General features: G+C 40.7%; 1 protein-coding gene across 1 annotated transcript in view; it reads left to right on the top strand.

Annotated features, from left to right (window-relative positions):
- Positions 1-11,394, top strand: part of EFCAB2 (EF-hand calcium binding domain 2) — a 34,187-nt gene extending 22,793 nt beyond the window's left edge. Inside the window, exons 3-7 of the mRNA XM_065835505.2 lie at positions 2,292-2,364; positions 7,658-7,737; positions 9,558-9,600; positions 9,704-9,770; positions 10,771-11,394. Coding sequence (XP_065691577.1) covers positions 2,292-2,364; positions 7,658-7,737; positions 9,558-9,600; positions 9,704-9,770; positions 10,771-10,880 — 373 coding nt within the window. The 3' untranslated portion in view covers positions 10,881-11,394. The remainder of the gene's footprint in view (positions 1-2,291; positions 2,365-7,657; positions 7,738-9,557; positions 9,601-9,703; positions 9,771-10,770) is intronic.
- The last annotated feature ends 9,128 nt before the right edge of the window (positions 11,395-20,522 follow it).

Genomic DNA, 20,522 nt, shown 5'->3' with positions numbered 1-20,522 from the left:
TCTGCCACCCCCCAGCCCTCACCGCACCACGACGTACCAGTTGTTTGTTTGTCATTTACATCTGCAGTCCTGGCTGAATAGCTGTAAAATTTGCTGCACTCCTCAGTCTACTATATAGTGGATATAGAGCTTGAGAAAATGTTACAACAACGAAATGGCACAAACAGACTTTTTGAAAAATTTATTCGGTAAGTCATAACGTGAGAGGGGATTTTCAAAAGTAAATGCACAATTTCACATCAATTTTTATCTTAGTGTGCTTACTGACAATGAACAACAATTTATTGTGTAATTACTCCCAGGTTCATGTTGCAGGACTGTATCACAATAATGGGATTATTCATGGCTGATTATCTTGTATCAGAAGGTGGCAGTACAGCACAATTCTTAACCACAGTTGTAGTTGTATGAATGTTATTGCCTGAAATATCAGATTCCTGTGAAGAATATTGAAAATTGCCCTGGCTTGACAGGCGAACATCAGTATTCCATGACTCCTAATCCAAATACAAGTTAGTAAGAAATTAAACATGAAGAAGGCAGTATTGTTTCATGCTGGTTACAATACACCCTGAGCCAAGGACTTTGGTGATTTTGGAAATCTTGTCGATGGAAGTGTTATATGCAGGGTGAAAACTATGGCCCAAAACTTAATTGCATCTGTGTTACAAAACCTGTATGAACATAAAGTAATTTTAACCATCATTTTTGTGTGCTAGAAACTACACAGCAGAAACTGCAGTTACTGAACTAAGTGAGACGAAGTGCTTGGGAGGAAAATGCAATGTCCTGTCTGAGTCCTTTAAAGTCCATCTTATTACGAAATGTGGCGTGACTTTTTTGACCATGGACACGAGTGTGACATGGGGCAGGAGATGACGACAACCTTCCCATCTCTACCAGTCTGCGAGATTGGAACTCGTGTGGGACAGCAGGGAGGCATGGTTTGGGTTGGGTGTTCCTCTGGGGGAGGCAGAGAATATTTACAAGTATCTTTTAGCTGGAAAAGATGAGGGAGTGCAGGAGTAAGAGCATCAAATACAGTATATCCACACTAGCAATAGGATGCATGGGCAAGGATTTTAAAAATAGGACTAAATGTCTGACTTCATTAAGGCCAATGGCCAAACTCTGTTCACGTCCATGGGGGACAAGGTTTCACTGAGTCATTTGAGCAGATGGCTTCGTTTCATAACAACTGTGTGTGCGGGACTGGGTCTTGTTTTGTAAGGCTTTTTGTGCAGCCAGCCCTTTCCTCTCTCTGGTGTACTGTCGTGCTTCTCACATGGTGTCAGTCAGAATGGGAACTCCTTGGGGCCTGCCTGACGAGGCCAAAGACTGACCCCTATAACTTGACATGTGCTTGGTGTGCCACATTTGAGGCCTTACTGTTGTACGCTGATTTTACAAAGGTCATTGCCTCTTGAATCTACCATTTTTATTTGGCAATCTATTTTTTTCCATCAAATGTACTGGTGAAGATGAGGAAACAAAAGAGGTTTGAATTGTGGGAACCACCAGCTCCATGGATACTTATTCAAATATACTTGAATTTTTGTGTTGCAGAATTGGACTGAAAATCACAAGCAATATTAATACTTCTGTTATTTTGTTTTCGGTCATACCATAAATCTCATTAGTTCTCTTTTTTACAGTATTTCAGTACTTTTGCATCTAGTCTGTTATGTTGTTCATCTTTAACTTTTTTTGAGGCATTGTCACTTTGGTCAGAATTTTATTTAGAGTCTCAGAGCAACTGCACCCAGGTTCAGCAGTAAATGGCAGCTATGAATATACTTTGCAGTGTGAACAGGGTGGTGATAAGCCAGTGTGTTGTCGCACTTGATTCTTTCAGAGCACAACAGGGCTGCCTCCTTCCTGACCTTTTGTAATTGTACTTTACTGAAGTTAGAATTTGTAGCTTTATAGCATTTAATGTAAACTTAGAGGTTTCAAAGTGTTTTATTAACTGCATAAGTGTAGAAGTCACTGAAATTAGGCTTAACAATTAGAGGACAGCAGTTGAAAAATAACCTGCATACAGTACACTGCAAGATAATTGTAAAGAAGTATCTTTGAGGAAAGTCACAAGAAACATTACACTCTTCCAAAAAGCTCCAGAATATTTAATGTCTGCAAAAATAGACATTGCTCACTGAGACATCATCTTAAAAGTCCACATACGTGTGCTTGTGTGCTTGTACAGACATGTTCCTGTATGCAAGCTCTGAACTGGTATCTGGATTCTCCACAGATGCTCTCATATTGCAGATTTACTTTCTTTCTTTCAGAGACATCGGTTCAATTGTCAGGTCACTGGGTTGCTTCCCAACTGAGGCAGAAATACATGAACTGCTTGCAAATGTAAGTGTTTGTATCTTTTTGTATTTTCTTACAATATTAAACTTGCACAAGTTTGACCCTCCTGCACTGCTGTGTGGGAAACCTAAGCTCTTCTCCCAGCAGCTGGAAGTATCATGGAAGTGATTCAGGTGGGTGGTCTCTCAGGTTGCCCTGAAGAAAGACTTTAGGCTGATGAGGTAACAACATTAATGGGTTAAGATAAGGAGTCTTTAACTCTCTTTTGCCCCCAAAGATCACTGTGCCACTCTGCCAAGGCAGAGGTGCGTTTATAGAAAATGGAGGAAAAATTGGTTTTGGCTGATGAAAAAGAATGTCCTAAACCTCAGTTGGATTATGGTATCCAAATCCTAACCAACTTGCTTTTCTGACACACATTGGTGATTAAGTAATAAAATGTAGTTCTTGAGCAGTTTTTTAATTAATACATCAAATTCCAAAAAATATACAGAGACAAGACCCGCGATGTTTTTTGATTGGGTCCTGTTATTGCTATCTTATAGCTAGACCTCTTGACTTTCTGTCCTTCATGAGGTCTCTCCCAGTCTTGAGCTTTCTAAGTAAGCTTTTCTTACTTGATTACTTAAGCCTGTAAGTCAGAATTCAGACATAAAATCTCACAAGACCTTGCAGTCCTCCCATTCCCTCTATGATACACAAGGGAAAGGAACTTCAATCACATTTCTCTGCAGTTTTTTCCTACACTAATTTTTGTCTCCTTACCTCATGCTTGTAATAGGAATGACAGTGTGCGGGTGCCTTGGCAGGGTATGGTTAATAAATGGGAAAAAGAAGTGGGAAAAAGACTTCATATTCTTTTTGCTGCCTTAAGGAATGGAAAATGCTGGGGCTGAGAGGTGGGGGAAGGATTTTTCTCTTATTTATGTATAGGTCAGGATATTGCAAATTGCTCTCTCTTACTCTATTTTCCTGTCCCCAACAATAATGTGGATGGTTGCAGTAGTAGTCTATACTCAGTAGCCTTGTCTGGTCTCTTGTAGATTAGAATTTAGTGTAAGAAGTCTTGTGCTAAGTCTTGTGCAAATGACACAGCTGCTTCAGATGAGTAATTGCAAAGAACCATCAGCGGAGAAAAATCTTTTAACATGATACTGCAGTCTGCCTGCTCTGGTTCTGTACTCTCAGTACCAGATTGTCCCAGCTCCCACTGACAAAGAAGACTAAATGGAAAGAGAAATTATGGTGCTTAATATAGATGATATTTTTAGTGACCTACAGAGATTTTTGTTTGCAGCAAACGAACAGTGCAACTGATGCAAGATGCAGAGCTGAGAAAAGGAAGGGGATGCTTTGCCCACTGCCCCCTCAGTCCAGGTCAAACAGGAAAGTTTGAGGCCTGCCTCGCCCTCCCAGACAGATTGGACCTTTATTATTATTTTTTTTTTTTTTAATTTTCAGCATTCCTGAAAATTCGAGATAAGTAATACTTAACAAAGTACAATGCAATGCAGCTATGAGATGGAAGATTCTTGAGATACAACAGTATAATATGTATGCAATTGTTGATTATAAGAATATTAAGTTAAAGTACAGATACTACAAGGAGAAATAATACATTCCAGAGTAATGATTAACGTTAAAGAACACTGAACCGCAAGTTAAATCTCAAAGAAGGTTTCATGGTGCTTGTAAATGAAAATTTGGCATAGGTTTAGTACCAGAAGAACACCGTCTTCTTGTAGAAACCGTAATATACTATGTTAATCACAAATATGTCTTAATTTTTATAAGATACCATTATAATTTACTACAGTAATACCATTTTGTCTTAATCTAGATAAAGTAAAAGCTGTCTCTATTGGCCAGTTTCTAACCAAGCTATTTCTCCAGTATTTTTGCCCATTGTAAGCTGCGATTAATTTCTGGTTCTCCCTACTTGTGTCTTTCAGTCATCTTCTTATTAGCCTTATTGTAGCTAAACTAGCATATGTTGCCTTCAAATTACTCGTATCTGCCAAATCAGCATTCATATAATTATCTCTAAAAATGTTCATATACTGCTTCCTGTATTACCTTATGCTAAATGCTATGCTTAATATCATATCTTTAGACCTACTTATAAAGTTAAGATTAAATGTTAAGCTTGGAGATAGTGAAAGCTAATCCGAGGGTCACTACAATGCCTGGAGTTTGAAATCCCAGGTCCAGGGCACTGCTCTGCCACAGATCTCCTGCATAACTCTGGAAGATGGTTTTGTTTCTTTGTGACTCAAGTCCCCAAATGTTATGTGGATAATAATAGTATGGCTGTGAGAGCAGAGATACAAAACATAATGGGTGCTACAATTATGGGAGCTGTGGGTGTACCCAAAGGAATGAAATAGAGCAAAACCCGGAGTATTAACAAGTGAATACTGTTATTGTAACAGTCACGGTGAAAAGAGGATGAATTACGAAAAAAAGGAAAACATCAATGGGAAATGAGGTGTAGAACAGGAATGAGCATGAGTGTCCTGGTTTTGTTAAAAAACAAGTTTCTGTTTTAGTGAATTTTGCCTGTCAGCTAAAACCTTCATATTAGCTGCATTTTCCTGGAGAACCAGACACATGTTTTGGTAAACATAGCAATGGAATGCGAAGCTATTGATAGCACAGATGGACATCTCGCGAGAGGGGCAACGAGAAACCAGTGACCAAGAGACTGACCAACTGTGTATAACATTCCATTCATGTGAATACTTCATATAAAAGTGGGAGATCACGAGGATCTCGTCCCTTTTTCCTTTCCCTTTCTCCTCATGGCTGACATTAGGAGAGGACCTTGCTGGTTGTCCCTGCGAACTGAGGCCTAGTGAGAGACTGAATCCAGCTCCGGTTGGCTACAGAGTCCAATCCAGGACTTTGGGTGCTGGCTCTGCAGTTCCTGAGACTTTCAAGATTGGTTTTGTATATTTTGTATTATTTTCTCTATTCTTATCAGTAGCATTAGTAAAACATCTTTAATTTTTCCAACTCTCTTCTCTCTGTCCTTCTTTCCCTCCCGATCGCCTGTCCTGAGTGGGAAGGGGGGAGAGGGAGGGGCAAAAGGGGGAAGTGGGGGGGAGAGGAGGTTAACAATACATCTGCCAGGGTTTGATTGTCACCCCGCAATCTTAACCCTCGACAATGAGGAAGATGATACATCTACTTACCAATCTGAATACTTACTGACTTAAGTGAGGTTAATATATTAAATGTATTCACATATTTATTCAATGTTACAGATAAGATTCATTTTATCAGTTCAAGATATTGCTGGTCTGAGCCACTGAAATGGAAGCTGTTCTTTCCAAGTCAAAGGAAGCTGAGGTTGCTCATCACCTCCCAGAACTAGGTCCATTGTCAGGAACAGCATGTTTCCTCCACAGATTGCTTTCTGAAGGCAAAATACAAATAGCAAACCAACAAAACAAGACCAATCTGGATGATTTGTCAGTGAGGGGTCACATTTCACATGTATTTGTTATGTTGAACTTCGAAGTAGTCATTGCTGGTGAGTTCTTCTGGTGTGAAAGTTAGGATGACTTTCCAGTGTTTGGATTAGCAGATCTAATTTTTGTGGCTCTTAAACATGGTTCATACAACTTGTCATCTTCATGGATGTTGTGAGTCCTTGCTTTTGGTTGTACTGCTTAATTTAAGACTCGTCTATTTTAATTTCCAATAAATAGCTACCGTATTTCCTTTTCATTCTCTGTGGACTTTTGACCTAATAATAGTTGAAGCGCTGATGTTCCCTAAAACATGCTATGTACTTTTACATCTCAATATTTGTGACTTTGACTAACTGTTATGTCACTGGAAGGAACTTAAATTTTGCCAGGTATTTTTTTTACATCTTTTCAGTTAGTTGAGCAGTAAAACAAATGATGCTGTAATGGTAAAAGGTACCATTTCATTTATCATGAAGCACGCAACAGCTTCGTTTCCTTGCTGAAGACCCCTTCTGCTTGGCTCCCCAAACAGAAGGGGAATAGTGCGTTTCCAAGCCATTTTCCACTCTAAAGCAGCAAGAGGCGGTGGCGGCCTCCTTTCAGGAATCAAAACCCTTCAAGAGCACTGGAGAAGAGCATGCAGCACCAGTTGCAGCTCTGCCTTTAAGCTACTGGACGTGTTGGGCATCATCCCCAGCTCAGACCCCACTCTCAAGAGGAAGATTTTATACTTCGTCTTTTCCTGGCTCAGTTAGGAGATTTCAAATCGGTGCCTACCTTAGCGCTCTTTCAGTCTGAGCTGTGTTCTGCAGAGCCTAGCAAGGTGTCGCTGCTGCCATGTGAGACCACCAGCCACACATCCAGTTTCAACACAGACAGCTCCATCAAGAGGGCTCCTGTTGGGAGTAAAAGTTGAAATTTTCAGGGGAGAGGGATGCAGTGGGATGACAGGGAGCAATTTTCATCACATTGCTTGTCTCCTGTGGAAGTATAGGAATGCGGTGAGAATGCAGCTACGAGCCCCCAATGTGTCAGGGCTAATCTGTTAATTTATTTAGGAGGCAGAGGGAAGCTTTTCTTTGTGTAGCATTTTATGGGCTGCCTTGTGACTGTTTCAGAGTGCCCTGACTCGGTCTGCCTGCCACTCTGGTCCTTCCCCTGCCCATTCTCTCTGCCTATGAAACATGTGGAGGCAACAAATTCCATCCTTGAGGTGTACTAGACTGGGGCTATGTCCAAACTAGCACATTAAATGTGCCCAGAAACATCCTTGGGAGCTGGAGCCAGCTGGCACGGAGCAGTTCACGTCTGGCCTGGTAAATGTTTGATGCGGAGCGGCGGCACAAAGCAGCGTGCCGGGGAGCCGTCCCCAAAGGCCCAGTGGCTGGGGGGGTGGAACAGCCCAAAATTGTGCCAGGGAACGTGCCGGTGGTTTGCTGTTCTGGGTGGTCACATTACAGCGCTTGGGAATGTTTCGGGTCCTGATAGATTTTGCTAGTATGGGTGCAGTCTGAATGTTTAAACCTCGGCTGAGTTATTGTGGAAGATAAGATCAGATACTGGGCATCCAGTTCCTTTGCGTGAATGGTTTCTAAGCACAAGAGGGCAATATTGAGTTGTTTTAAGTGTCTATAATAGCAAGCCTATGTTTTGCCTGGGATATTATTCCTTCTTGGATTTCTTTCTATTTGATCACAAGCATTTCACTCAGATGTTATGCTGCCAAGTGATATTAAAAACCTGATATAAATATTCAAAGTCTGACTTTGTAATTTTAATGCAAGAACCACCTCAATTTTCTGGTTTTCGTATTAGTTTGTTAATGAGTCATTTAACCTGCCATATTTAAGTTTTATTTTTAGGTAGAAAAAGAAGAACCGACCGGATACATTCATCTGGAAAAATTTCTTTCAGTGATCACAAAAGTACTACTCGACAGAAGGTAATGGAAAGTGGATTTTCTGTGTCTGTAGTTTATTCCAGATTTACAGAGTTGATTCTGAATAAATATATCTACAGTAATTTTCTGTAACTGGAAGGAGTAGAGATTTTTTTTGGTTATTTTAACTCAGTGTACATTAGCTGGATAGATTTTGTTTCAAAATGACTTTTTATATATAAAATTATGTTGTACGGATGATATAAATAATAACAGCTTATAATCATGAATTGTGATAATGTGTAGCTTTTGTATTTTTAATGTGAATCAGAATTAACTTGCTATTCAACATGTTTCTTGCATCTGTGAAATATTTTATATGCAAATTAGGGTCATAACCATTACTTTCTCTGAACATGTGAGTTACAGTTACTGAGAAGCACAGTCTGTTACAATGTATTTTTAATAAGTTTTATAAATCAGCTTCATGTTCATGTCTCAAAATGACTGCCAGGTACAGTTGAGTATATACAACGAGCACTCTAAAAGACTGTCGATCTAAAAGTCTAGAACAAAAACGCTGTTTGTTATTCAAGGGTACATAGAAATCTTTGCATGTACACGGGAACTTGTGGTATTTTGATATTTTGCACTAAAGCAAAATTACTTATAGGGAATTTAGCTTTCTTTTTAAAGATGTTAGCCAAGGCTTTTGGGAGACTCAGTCTTGTCCACTACTGAGAAGTTAATTTGCACACAGAGGGCCTTTGGTAGGAGGGTGTTCTACACATGAAATAGCTGTAGGATTTCCCAAACCTGTCTCGCAGCATCCAGAGGCAGCAGGGTCCCCCTTGGGGCTGCGTTTGAGAGCCTTTGTGCCCATGCCTGCCCATGGACCAGCCAGCAGCGTTCAGGTCCTGGTGTGCTGGCACAAGTGCATTGCCTTCCCAGTTCCTGTACTTTTGCCTTCTCTGGCCTTCATGGCACATCGCTGGTTCCACGCTGATGTTCACCCTTCCACAAAATGATACCTTGCTGCTCTGGGCTGTCTTCTCCTCCACACAAGCACACACACACAAAACCTACACAATTTCCCCAGGCTAGTGCAGGCTTGTCAAGACCCACTTTATCTTTTCGGGCACTGTGTCCATAGCTCACTTATCCACGGGCACATGAGATTTGGATCACAAAAACCACATTTGATATTTAGATAGTAAAAGAGCGAGACAGGTCTGGACAAAACAATCAAGGAGTTAGAGCTTCCCTGTCTTCAGTGTCTTGTCTTCAGTATTCTTGGGGGTTGGTGAGAATCTACCGGGATATGGAAGGTCTCCGTTGCTTCACAGGGCTTCCTTTCCACCTCTGAAATCAGGCCCGCGTGTGCACATGCCCAGTTCTCCTGTCTCTCTGCAACTGCTACTGACAGACCTTTACTTTTAGAGCTACTGGCCTCCTTTGCTCATTGTCAGATCATTAGACTGACAAAGTCCCACTGTGTGATCTGTTGCCTACCTACCACCATAAATGCAGAAAACTTTGTTTTCTTGGTTTAGCCATCTTCTGTTCAGTGTATTGGCTATGTGGAATGATTCAGTTATTTTCAATTCCTCCTAACCCACTCAGCCAGCCCAGACATGCAGAAGCCATTCATCTGGCTCCTTAGCATGAGGAAAATTAAACAAGCATATAGTAAAAGACATATGAGGTAAAGATATGGACAGTTCCAAAAAGTCATGCTGGAATTAAAAGTTTTATAGGCAAACTTAGTAAATTCTCGTAGGAAAAAAGTTTTCCCTTTCCTTTATTACTCACATTGTATTCTTTCAGAATAGTACAGCTGCTTGGCAAACAGTGACTTAACTTTTCTGATTCAATGGTTTCAGCTACCAGCCCATTCCAGAAGATGTTCTTCTACATGCATTTGAGGTCTGTAACTAAATATTCAAGTACCTAATTGTTGGAAAGAACTGCTGATTCTTGATTCAGTATGGTTAAACCCACTAGGTTTTATTATTTTTTTTTTTTAAAGGCTTTGGATGAGAATAAATGTGGATATATTACTAAAGAGGAACTGGTCAAATATATGACTGGAGAAGGTAATATGACTTTTGTAATGCCAGTATTTAAATAAATAAGCATTACACGTGCATTTGACATCTTGAGGTCCTCATTCTGCATGCCAAAACTTGTGGGAGTAGATTAATTGTCTTCAAACAGTATTGTTACCGAGAGGAGTGGATGTGGAGTGGAACATTTCACTGGTGAATAATGCCTGCTTGCAGACATCATAAAATAGAGATTATTATTATTATTATGATTAATAATTCAGCCTTGTGTGGATATTTTATGATTCTGTGCACATCTCTGTGCTTCCCAAGAATGTGCCTCATTTTCTGTGCTCCTGTAATATTGTAGCTTAGAATTCCATGTTTCAGGTAGTTTCAGTGCTTATTCATTCCTACATTATCTTGATCTTAATTCTAGTGCCATATGCAAACAAAGAGATTCAAAGACCAGATTTAAGTTGTATATCATGTAATCCTCAATATCCTTTGAAGAGCCTGCTTTTCTTGCATGGCTGACTCATGCCTGCCTGCCACAAGTACAAAACAACGTGCAGGCTTTGCGCAAGACCTATCCTGAGATGGGGACCTTGTTCTCAAAGAGGGATGCAGTTGGCCATCAGCAGCTTTGAAGCTCCTGAAAGAGAAAAACCAGAAGCCTTTCATGATGTAAATACAAGTGAAAGGATAGCCAAGTGAAAGATAATAATTCTAATGTACACATTAGAAGAATTCACTCTGACAAAAATCATTGTTTCAAAATCTCTGTGGCAGAGGAACAGGCTGTTTCGGAGTCAGTGAACTGAAAGGAGAGCAGAAGATCCAGCCCCTCTGTCTCCTTTCCCTTAGACCAGCTTGCTTAGTGTGTGGGACTCACATTGGCAGAAGTGAAGGAATTGGATCCTTAGTATTGCCCCTTTTCTCCTCTGTGTGAGGACTGAAAGAAGATCCCTGCAAGGGAAAAGCAGGGCAGTTTGCCAGCCTTGAAAAGAGTATTTATCAAGACAAAGTGTAATCCTCTGCTGTCTTTTAGGTGAGCCTTTTACTGAGGAAGAAATGGAGGACATGCTCTCCACGGCTCTAGATCCGGAAACAAATACTCTTCACTACAGAGACTACATTTTAAAGCTTATTGTAGAGTAAGATCTTGCCCTGTTGTGTTTGAGATGCCTTTTGGTAAAAGCAGTGTAGCTTGACAGTTAGCTGAAGTATGTCTTTTAAAGTGTAACAAAGCTCGGCTTGGGGCCTTGTGCTTATAATTAAAATAAAATCTGTGTAGCTGTACTTCCTTGGGTTCTGTATACGTGTTGAAATATATTCACACCTGGAAAAAGAGCTCTTGACAGAAATACTGTGTAAGGTCTGGAAAAGAAATCATGGATTTGGGTTTGAAAAATAACAGGAAAAATAATGTTAATGGAGTCAAGAAATGACTTTACAATTGCTTCTGAAAAACTAACGGAAAATGAGACCTGTGAAAGTGGGTAATAAGTAGGTGAGTGCCTTAAGATGACTAAAATTGTGAAGGCATGCTAATAAGATAAAGCTTTTATATTGAAATGCAATCCCTGTTTGTGTTTAACTAATATAAGGTGCCAGGTAAGTTACTACCTTTGAAATAATATTATTGATCAAATAAACTTTCTACAACTTCTAATTTTTGTCAAATATTTGTGATTTGTGTACCTTAGGCTATTAAACTGGACCAGTTAGTTCCATTTTATGTTACTCATCCATTGGCACATGGTGTTTTGCTTCCATTTTAAACATGCGGGTAACACTCAAACCATTGCCACAGTCAAATTTACAAACAGAGTAATCATTGAGAACATTGCTGTTACTATAGGCAATAAACAGTTCCCCTTTCATAACTAGTTGGAAATTAAGGAGCTAAAACAGTTCAAAACTTAGGATCATAGGACTGGAATTTGATTTTCATAAAGTGGTGAAGCACCATTTTTTGAAAGATGATAGTGTAGAATATGTCTCAGCTACCCTTGCGAGAAGACCACCACAGGCCTCACTGCTCTGCTCATTTCTAGCTTAATAATTTCCTTGACTGTTACTGTACTGCTCTCCTTTAACTGGAGTTTGAGCCCTTTTCCCTTTGAGTTCTCACCATGTACATCATCTTCCAAGAAGTGACCAGCGGTTGCCCTCAGTTGAGGAGGTCTCAACTTGCAGGAGGAGATTCTGCAGTCTGGTCCCCAAGCGCACCATCTTGCACTTTGTACTCCACAACTTGGACCCGATTTCTGGCTTTCTACTCTCTATCAAGTTTGGTTTCCTTCTGTACAGTCTCCTACCACTCCTCTGCCTTAACTGCATATCCCAGCTCTGTGTCATCAGCAGGCTTCATCAACTGATGAAATCTAGGGAAGCCTGACCCACAGAGGCACTGAATGCCTTACCTACCCCCTGTCATGCCCTCCTAGTGGCAGAGCGGAAAGCAGAGCCCAGGGCTCCTCCTGTCACATCTTTTGCTCCACCCATTTGTTTCACTTGCGCTGGAAGCTCAGAGGGGCTCTTCTCATACACAGCTGTGCTTCACAAACAAGAGATTAGCACCATCTAAATGTGGTGATGGAAGCAGTCTGAAGGAGACCATTTGTAAATTCTCTTTCTACTTTGCACACCTACGTTGTTTTTCACTGGTATTTTCTTGAACAGTAAGGCAACAAAGAGTTAATGCAGATAAATAACATTTGCCTGGTTCTAAGCTGAGTTTCCATCTGGAAACCACTGTTGCACTGGTCCTAAGGCTGCAAAGCACTCTTGTTAACACATTTACTGTGGATTTAATTTCATTAGTAAGAATGAAAAACAAAGGTAATCATTAGTGTTATAATGTGCAAAGATCCAGATTTTTTGAGATTAAAGCAAGAGCAACAAAGGTTCATTAAGAAAATATATTTTTATTAGCCTTCTTTAGTGTCTCTTTGAAAGCTGAAATTATTTTCCCTAGATGAATCCTTGTTCCGTTTGATGTACAGTGTGTTGTACTGGATCTCCAACACAGCTGGTGTGAATACAAGCTTCATTCATATTCTGTGGTCTGGGAGCCACTGTCAGCCTCATCTTGGGTGTCAGCAGGAAGATGCTTATTTCAGGAAATCATTTCATAGCTTGCAGTGCTCCAGAGAGCACAATTTGTTTCTGGTGGTGCTACCCCAGGGGCCACCTCAGCTACTTCTGTATCAAATCAGGATGCCCAGATACCACACAGTTACAATTCATAGTGCAGATAGGATCTTAACATCTATCCTTTGATGAGATATGTAATTTTTTATCCTGCAGTTCTCAAATGCAAGGGAAGAGGGTATTTTGGCAAGTAAAAAGTGGGATTGTGTCTGAATTTATCATACAGCAGCTGCTCCAGTCCCTTTTTCTTATACCTGTCCCCAGGAAAGATACGTGCAAATAGGCCAGAGAAGAGCAAGTTGCAGACTTCACTTTGGATATAAGCAACCAAATTCTGTTGCCTAGAGTTTCCAAATTGGGGGTGAAGGACGTGTCAAGAACCAACCTCGGATTCTGTAGGATCCGAAAAGCGGAGTGCTTCTTGCCAGCCAGGACCACGTAGCAGTGATCAGAGTGGCTTGTGAAGGAGCTGCCCTGCGGGTCGCCTCAAGAGTGGCTGAGCAGTGCCACACATGGCTGTTCCCTTGCCTTTGGCTTTCCTGATTTGCCAGCTCATTCCATGCCCACGCATCTCCCCGTGCTGGTGGTGGGCTGCGTAAGAGGACTCTTCTCAGCTCCCTGGGATGGGCTCTCTGAGTGCCCTGCATCTCTGTGCTCCCTGGGGATGAGCAGGGTCCCACACCCTATGGGGAGGAGGGGAGACTTAGGGAACCATTTTGCTACAACTAAAAAACCCCTCTTTGTTTCTAAACTTGAGGGGGAATATGCATTACTTCTTCCTCATCTTTGAGGTGGACAAATTGAACTGCTGATTGGTCTTGAGCTGTCTCTTGCTACGTGTCTCTCCTTGCTGGCTGTTTTGCTTATTCCCTCAAGATTGGGAACCAGGATAAGAAAGTGGATCACACTGGGAAGCCTCTAGGGAGGAACCAGCCTAGCACCTGGACTAAATCCACACAGAGAAACAGAGCCAAGGCTTTGAAGAAACTGGGAAAGTCAGAGTGGTTTTGACCTAGTTGAAGGAGGGAGAGGGAAGGGAACTCATTACCCAGATGTACAAAAGAAAACAAAGAGAAAAAGAAGAGCAAATCAAAGAAGCGAACCCTAGAAACCATCTACAAATACAACTGAATCAGCAGGCTGCTTACATCACTGCTGCAAGTTGTAGGCTGGACAAGACTTTACTTGTTTAAAACTTCAAGTAGGTTCAGTTGTGTCAGGGCATATCTGGTATATGGTGGACACCTTCTCAGTCTTATTGATACTGTGGAGAAATTCTGCCAGCTGCTGAACTTGGGTTTGAGCGTCCCATTGCTCGTATTCCAGGTAATACCTTTTTATGGTTCCCTCATCAGCTTTGGAGTTGCTTCTCCAAAACACTTCTCTGTCTGTTAGTGACAGTCCCATATATTTTCACACCTTAAGGCTTCAACATTTTCCTCTTGCAATGCATACTAGCGTGGTATTTGCAGTTCTCTTAGATGCTCCAGTGACTGTGGGCAGAAACAGAAGTTGCAGGACTTTCCCAACCAAAATGCAAAAGGGCCAGCATCAGACCTGGGGCTTCAGGAAAGGAACTGGGCTGTTTACCTGTGTGCCTCCACCCATGTTTTCACATAGGTAAGAGCCTGCAAAGTGTTCTGGTTCTTGCCTCTGCTCAGGCAACAAGAATTTGCAATATCTTTTTCTTCTTTGTTTCAGTTTATCTTTTTGTTATGCCTCATTTCCTTAATCCATGGTAACCTGTGAGGGTTGAAAGTGTAAGAGTTTTACTCTGCCCTCCTGCTTGCTCTGGCAGCTGCCCCTATCAGGGTGTCATTTTTCACCAGATCTAGACTTGCTGACACTAAAACGAGCACTTGCAAAACTCTCATCACAGATGATGGGAAGATCCTGGGCCTTTTGTTTCAAGAGGAAGGTGGCTGGGGATGCTGGAGTTCAGCCAAGGCCAGGATGGGAAGCTGTCATTTTTTAAGTCCTGTTATCATCGTGTAAAAGGGGGAGCATAGTCTCAACCATAAGGCACCAGACAGTTTTCATGCTAGATTTTGTGAGAGCTATTGGGTAAGTCATGTAATCTCTCCCTAGCTGAACTTTCCATCTGTGAAGTCAGAGTAATTATAAGGAATAGGAGACAGGGAGTATCGTGCCTACCCGGATGGTCGGCTCTTTGTATCACTAACTCTGATGTTTGCACAGTGTCTGATACTATGATGTTCTGATCAGAATCAGTGCCTGCAGACCTCCCTGTTCTCAGCCTTCAAGTCTTTTGTTCCAGACTGTACATTCAGGTTGCAACTTCTAAACAGGTCAGTCTACAGCAAGTAAGTTTTTTTTTTCGTTGAACACAGCTCTGTTTTGTAGTGTCTCATGCTGTGATAGGTTTGATTGCACAACTAACTATTGAAACATCTGGTCTTATTGTTAGAGGGTTTTTTTTTGTGCAGGTCAGTACTAGGCACGAGGACTATGCTGATTTAAAAGCTAAATAAAGATGTAGGTTGAAACAAAGCAGATTCTCCTGTTTAACCCATTTTGAATCCCTGGGGCCACTATTTGGCTTAGTATCATTCTGAAAGCCAAGAAAATGTTATTCATTATGCTCAAAAGATTGATCACAGCATTTATATCCTGAGGCCCAAATCCTGAAGCCCTTATTCAGACAGAGCTCCCATTGACTTCAAAGGGAGTTCTGTCTGCAGAAGAGCCTCAGAAATAGCGATGTACTGGCTCACAAGGAACTGTAAAAACCTTTTAGTCTCTAAACGAAGCCTCATCTGTGGAAGATCTAACAGGAATGTACAACCAGCATGCAAGTTGTGTCATTGAAATGACCCAAAACATAAAACTGTAGAAGTAGGTAGTTAATTCTTGTCTACAGTAATGCAAGCAAGCAAGCTTCAATGAGAGTCAGCAGACAGAACTTCTCCATATTGTTCAGAGTACAAAAAGTAAAATCGAGGGATGCTACTGCATGGAGGCTTAAAATTAGGCCTTCCTGCCTTTATCCTGGAATCACTGCAGCCTTAAAAACACGCATGTTGCTTCTGGGATTTAATATATTAAAACAATTCTTTTTTATTCTGGATGCTAACTATTCATTTTAGAAGCCCTTTTAGAATAGGCTTCCCCATTGCAAATACCTGCCTCTAACTGACAGCATTAAAGGAAACAGTTTGAAATAAGATTTTTCATGTAGAGGAAAACCTTTGGATATTTGCTGCCAACAGTAGTCTTCTGCCAAGATAACAGCATCCTTGAGTGGAGAACAAGTCCTAAGCTTTGGTTTATGGTAGGCAGCCCTGTCTTCCCATAGACACCAGCCTAGGGCTTAAAATAGCCAGAGTGGAGTTCTCAGGTTTTCCAGAGGTGTCTTTTGGAGCTGATAGTACAAGAATTAGAAGCTGAGGTCTTCCACATGTGCAAGATATCCAAGTTTTATGCATTACAATAGTTTACATTTTGCAATTCAACTTTAAGGACAACTTTGTTGAGAAACCTACGTGGTGTTTCAAAAAAATGGACCAAATTTAATGATGGCAGCGTGTTACAATTACACCAAAATTTACAAATGGTTTAATGAGTTAGCAAGTTTTAGTAACCCTTTAATAAATATATTATGTTCCTTCCACCTGCTGTACAGACAACATCAAGACGATAGTTTATTTCGTATATAGTGATTTCAAATTGGGTCCATATTTTTGAAATACCCTGTATTTGCGTGGTGAAGGTGCACTGAATATTGCAGAGACAAAACTAAAATTAAAACTCACCATAGCCAGTTTTCATATGGTGTTAAGTTGTTGCCTTGAGAAGCAATGCCGTTCTCCAGAGCTCCCTCAAACACAGAGGTGCATTCAAATTCAGCTCAACTTTGGTGGAAAACTGAGAACTTGTCTCTAGTTCTTTGGGCTTCATCAAAGTTGCAAACAATTTGTTAAGCTAAATATTAATATGATGTTTTACCATCAGCTGTTGAGATCAGTAGCGGAGAACTTCCCGAAGAATTGTATGACTAGGAGTGGGAAGAGAGCCCTTGATTCAACCCATTCCTAGAAAGAAAGAAAGTGAAAAAGAAATAAGAGCTCCGTTGCTGCAGCAGAGCCATAGTTTGTTGACTTTCAGGATATAAGACATGTCTGTTTGCTCAAGATAGCTATTATTCAGTTCACAGAGGCTGGCCTAAGGTTCAGCTGTTCGAATGTCATTTGTCTTCATTGGTAGTTTCCTCTGGTGCCTCCTCATCTGGAGGCACAATGCACTGCTGCTGTCATTCACCTTTTTATTACAGTAGCCCTACAAAGCTCAAATCGGGAATAGCAGTGCTCTAAAAAACCCCAGCTATCAAATCTGAGAACATCTATGATGAAAAGCAGGGGAACATAAAATAAAACCAGTTACATACTCTTTTATAGTTATTTTATTGAATTACAGCATTTTACAATTTATATAAACAAGCTGAGAGTTTCCTCTGTTCCTCCTTTGCCAAGACAGGTTTCTTTTTGCTATCACTCCAAAGTACATATTCTGAAAGCATCTGTAGAAATACACTGAAAACAGAGGTAAAAGGAACTATTGAAAGCATGTAAGCATTGGTTTTACACCGATGTGAAGAAAGAGGTTCTTCCTCTTCATTTCCTGTTGGCAATGTGCTGTTGAGCTTTCAAGATGTCCTCTCAGAAATCTTGTGGCTCTGTGGGGTAGAACTGAGCTGCCATGAAGAAAGGGGCATGTGGAAATGTGTCCTTTGAATTTTCTTGTATAAACAACTTCACTTTTTTTTTCATCTTCCAAACTATGAAGGGATGCAGTGTCTTTTAGCAGAGTAGTGTAATACAAGATGCACTTGTTGGTGAGCTCTCTGCTTTCCTCTCCAGCATAATACAGTGGATTAGTTGGGGTAGAGGATCTTTCTTTAAACCAGATAAATGAACACCAGGGACAGCAGCAGACACTGCAGAGCTTAAAAAAAAAAAAAAAAAGTAAGGGGCACTTCTCTTCATATGGACTTTTCTAATTGCCAAGGGCCTATTTTGTCTGGCAGAGATGATTTAGCAATACCCACTGAGAGGCTGAGCTCCAGCCGGCAGAGAGGAATAATGTTACCTCTTCTTTTGGATGGGATGGCAGAATTTTAACAAGGGATTCCCACAAGCCCCATGAACTCTCTCTGTAGCATCCTTATTTCAGAACCTGACCACTTAGTGTTGCGGGGAAAAGACCATTTAAGTGTTCTGAGAGTGGTTTATACTCACAGACATTAGGCCCTAATTGTGGAAGAACATAGCCACTTCATAAGCCATGCTGGCTAGCCTTTGACAGCCAGAAACCATTGCTCCCATATGAGACAATGTCAGCTGGAAGCATACTGTGATAAAATGAAGAGAAAAACTGTTTCCTGTTTTCTCTGGGTAACACAGAAGTTGAATATAATTACTCTCTCCCTGCCCATTCTCCCTGGTAAAGCAAAGGCCTTACAGGGATACAGTCACAAAGGGAAATGATAAATGACAAACTGCAGACATTTGGGACAAATGTAGAATTAGAAAAAATGAACTACATGTTGAACCCATAAAACTTTTACATGCAAAGTTGACACCCAAGATAGCTAATGTCAATCATGCTCTGCACTATTTTATGCTTGCAAAAAAGGTGAGCTAAGGAAAAACATTTAAATTCGGAGAACAAATTCTTCATACACAAATCAAGATGGGGTGTAAAGTCCAATTCAGTGACCACGACTTGCTGAATAGGGTCCCTACAAAATGGGAAGCACCAACACCTGCATTCACAGACTGAGACACACAGTGAAACAGTGGCTGCCTGGGCTAATATGAAAACTTCAAGAGATAAATAACCATGGAAACCTCAGCAAAAGGAATGCATCCTCAAGGAAATTCAAAAGAGGAAGAAATGATAACTGGAGAACCCTTGAGAGGCAAAAGTACATGTATTCCCCTCTCCAGAGATGCTTGTGCTACAAACAGTTTTTATTTTAAACAAAATATGTTCTCACTGGCATCTATAAGAAACTATTTGGTGCAGTGGTTTTACAATATCTCTTTTATAGAGTTGTCATATTTCTGAATTTGTGAAGGCCTTGGTTTTAGAAGCTTATGGTCAAACACTCTCTGTTTTCATTTATACAAGAAATAGGAAATAATCTTTCTTCCTCACTTCTGGCAATAGCTTCAAAAATAATAAAAACAATCTGAAAATAAGTAGCTGTGGAAGACTATGGCAGGCCTTTCTAACTTGTATTTAACATGTATGGTACTGTCCTTTGTTGGAAGCCAAATTCTGATTAATGCTGTTAAAATATGGTTCTTATTTCTATAATCACTGAGGTCTATGAGGTACACCATCAGCAACTAAAGGTAAATCGTGGTGGAAAAAAGACAAGAGCTTTCTCACATATACACAGAAAGCTTGCTCGGCCTTTCAAACAGCTGGCTAAGAACCAGATCTATAGATCAGCTAATGAATGTATCTCAAGAAGCAAGAGAAGAAACAATGCATTCATTGCTGCTAAAATTTAACTTTGTAACTTACCTTTCAGCCATGAAAATTCATAATGAGGATAATAAAAAGGGCAACAGAGGAACATTCTTCCCCTTTCTGTATTGAAATTACCTGCTGTTTGTCCAGCATTCATGTGTACCCAGCCGAGACCAGCAAGTTCACTTTCTTTCGTTATGCTCGGAACTAGATACAAACTGTGAGGTAAAACTCCTGCACTAAACTTCTGTTCTGCTGATGAAATCTTTAAGCCTTGCAGTATTTGTTTAAGAACAACAGATAAGATTCTGTTTGCAGGGCATTTTTCAGATAGTAGGTGGATTAAATAAATTTGTTCAGAGGTGGCCGTCGTCAGTCCCTGCTGATGAATGAGCATTCCTCTGAACAGTGTCATTTACAGACCATCGCTGTGCCCCACCTGGGGAGAAAACCTTGCTCTGTCCCCCTTGCAGCCACACTACAGCTGCCCCAGCAGATTCCCGTTGGTGAAAGTAGCCCCCAGCTTTTGGACTTTTGCTTCACTGGCAATGGAAACAGGAACTATACCAAAGTAATGACATTAATAACAGGCCAGGTTGCAGAAAGTCATACTCCTCTCACTCAGGATTGTAAAGATAAACTCTCCACATTCATTAGTACCTTCATGTTACCAACAACGTCATTAATCTATTACAACACTCCATCAGGGGCCAGCTTTACTGTCCATTAAGTGTCCAGCTCACAGAGACTATACAGAATTTGTCATCATCCTTGACCCTCATGCTGAGGGTATGTATGTACCTCATACAGATGTACAGAGGTACCTCTAGAAACACCAGGAAGTGGTCTTGAAATTCCCATCTGTCTTTGTCAGAGAGGCTGACAATTAGCATGATTATATTCAGCAAGCTCTCTATCTTCTGTGTTCCCATCACAGACTTTATTTTCATATAAATCTGAAGTCAATTGGTTATGTCCCCATATAGTCGCCTACTCAGCAACCATGCTGAGAAGAAATTGGTCTTTGAAATTTATCTTTGAAAACTCTGTATAGCTGAGGTACACGTACAGAATACGATTTGTACAAGTACTTTCTGACCCATTGATACCTGCACTGTTGAATTCAGAATTAAGCTGTTGTTGAAA

Source organism: Patagioenas fasciata, chromosome 3, assembly GCF_037038585.1.
Source record: "Patagioenas fasciata isolate bPatFas1 chromosome 3, bPatFas1.hap1, whole genome shotgun sequence".
Classification (NCBI taxonomy): domain Eukaryota; kingdom Metazoa; phylum Chordata; class Aves; order Columbiformes; family Columbidae; genus Patagioenas; species Patagioenas fasciata.
This window is presented reverse-complemented; position numbering and strand designations above follow the sequence as displayed.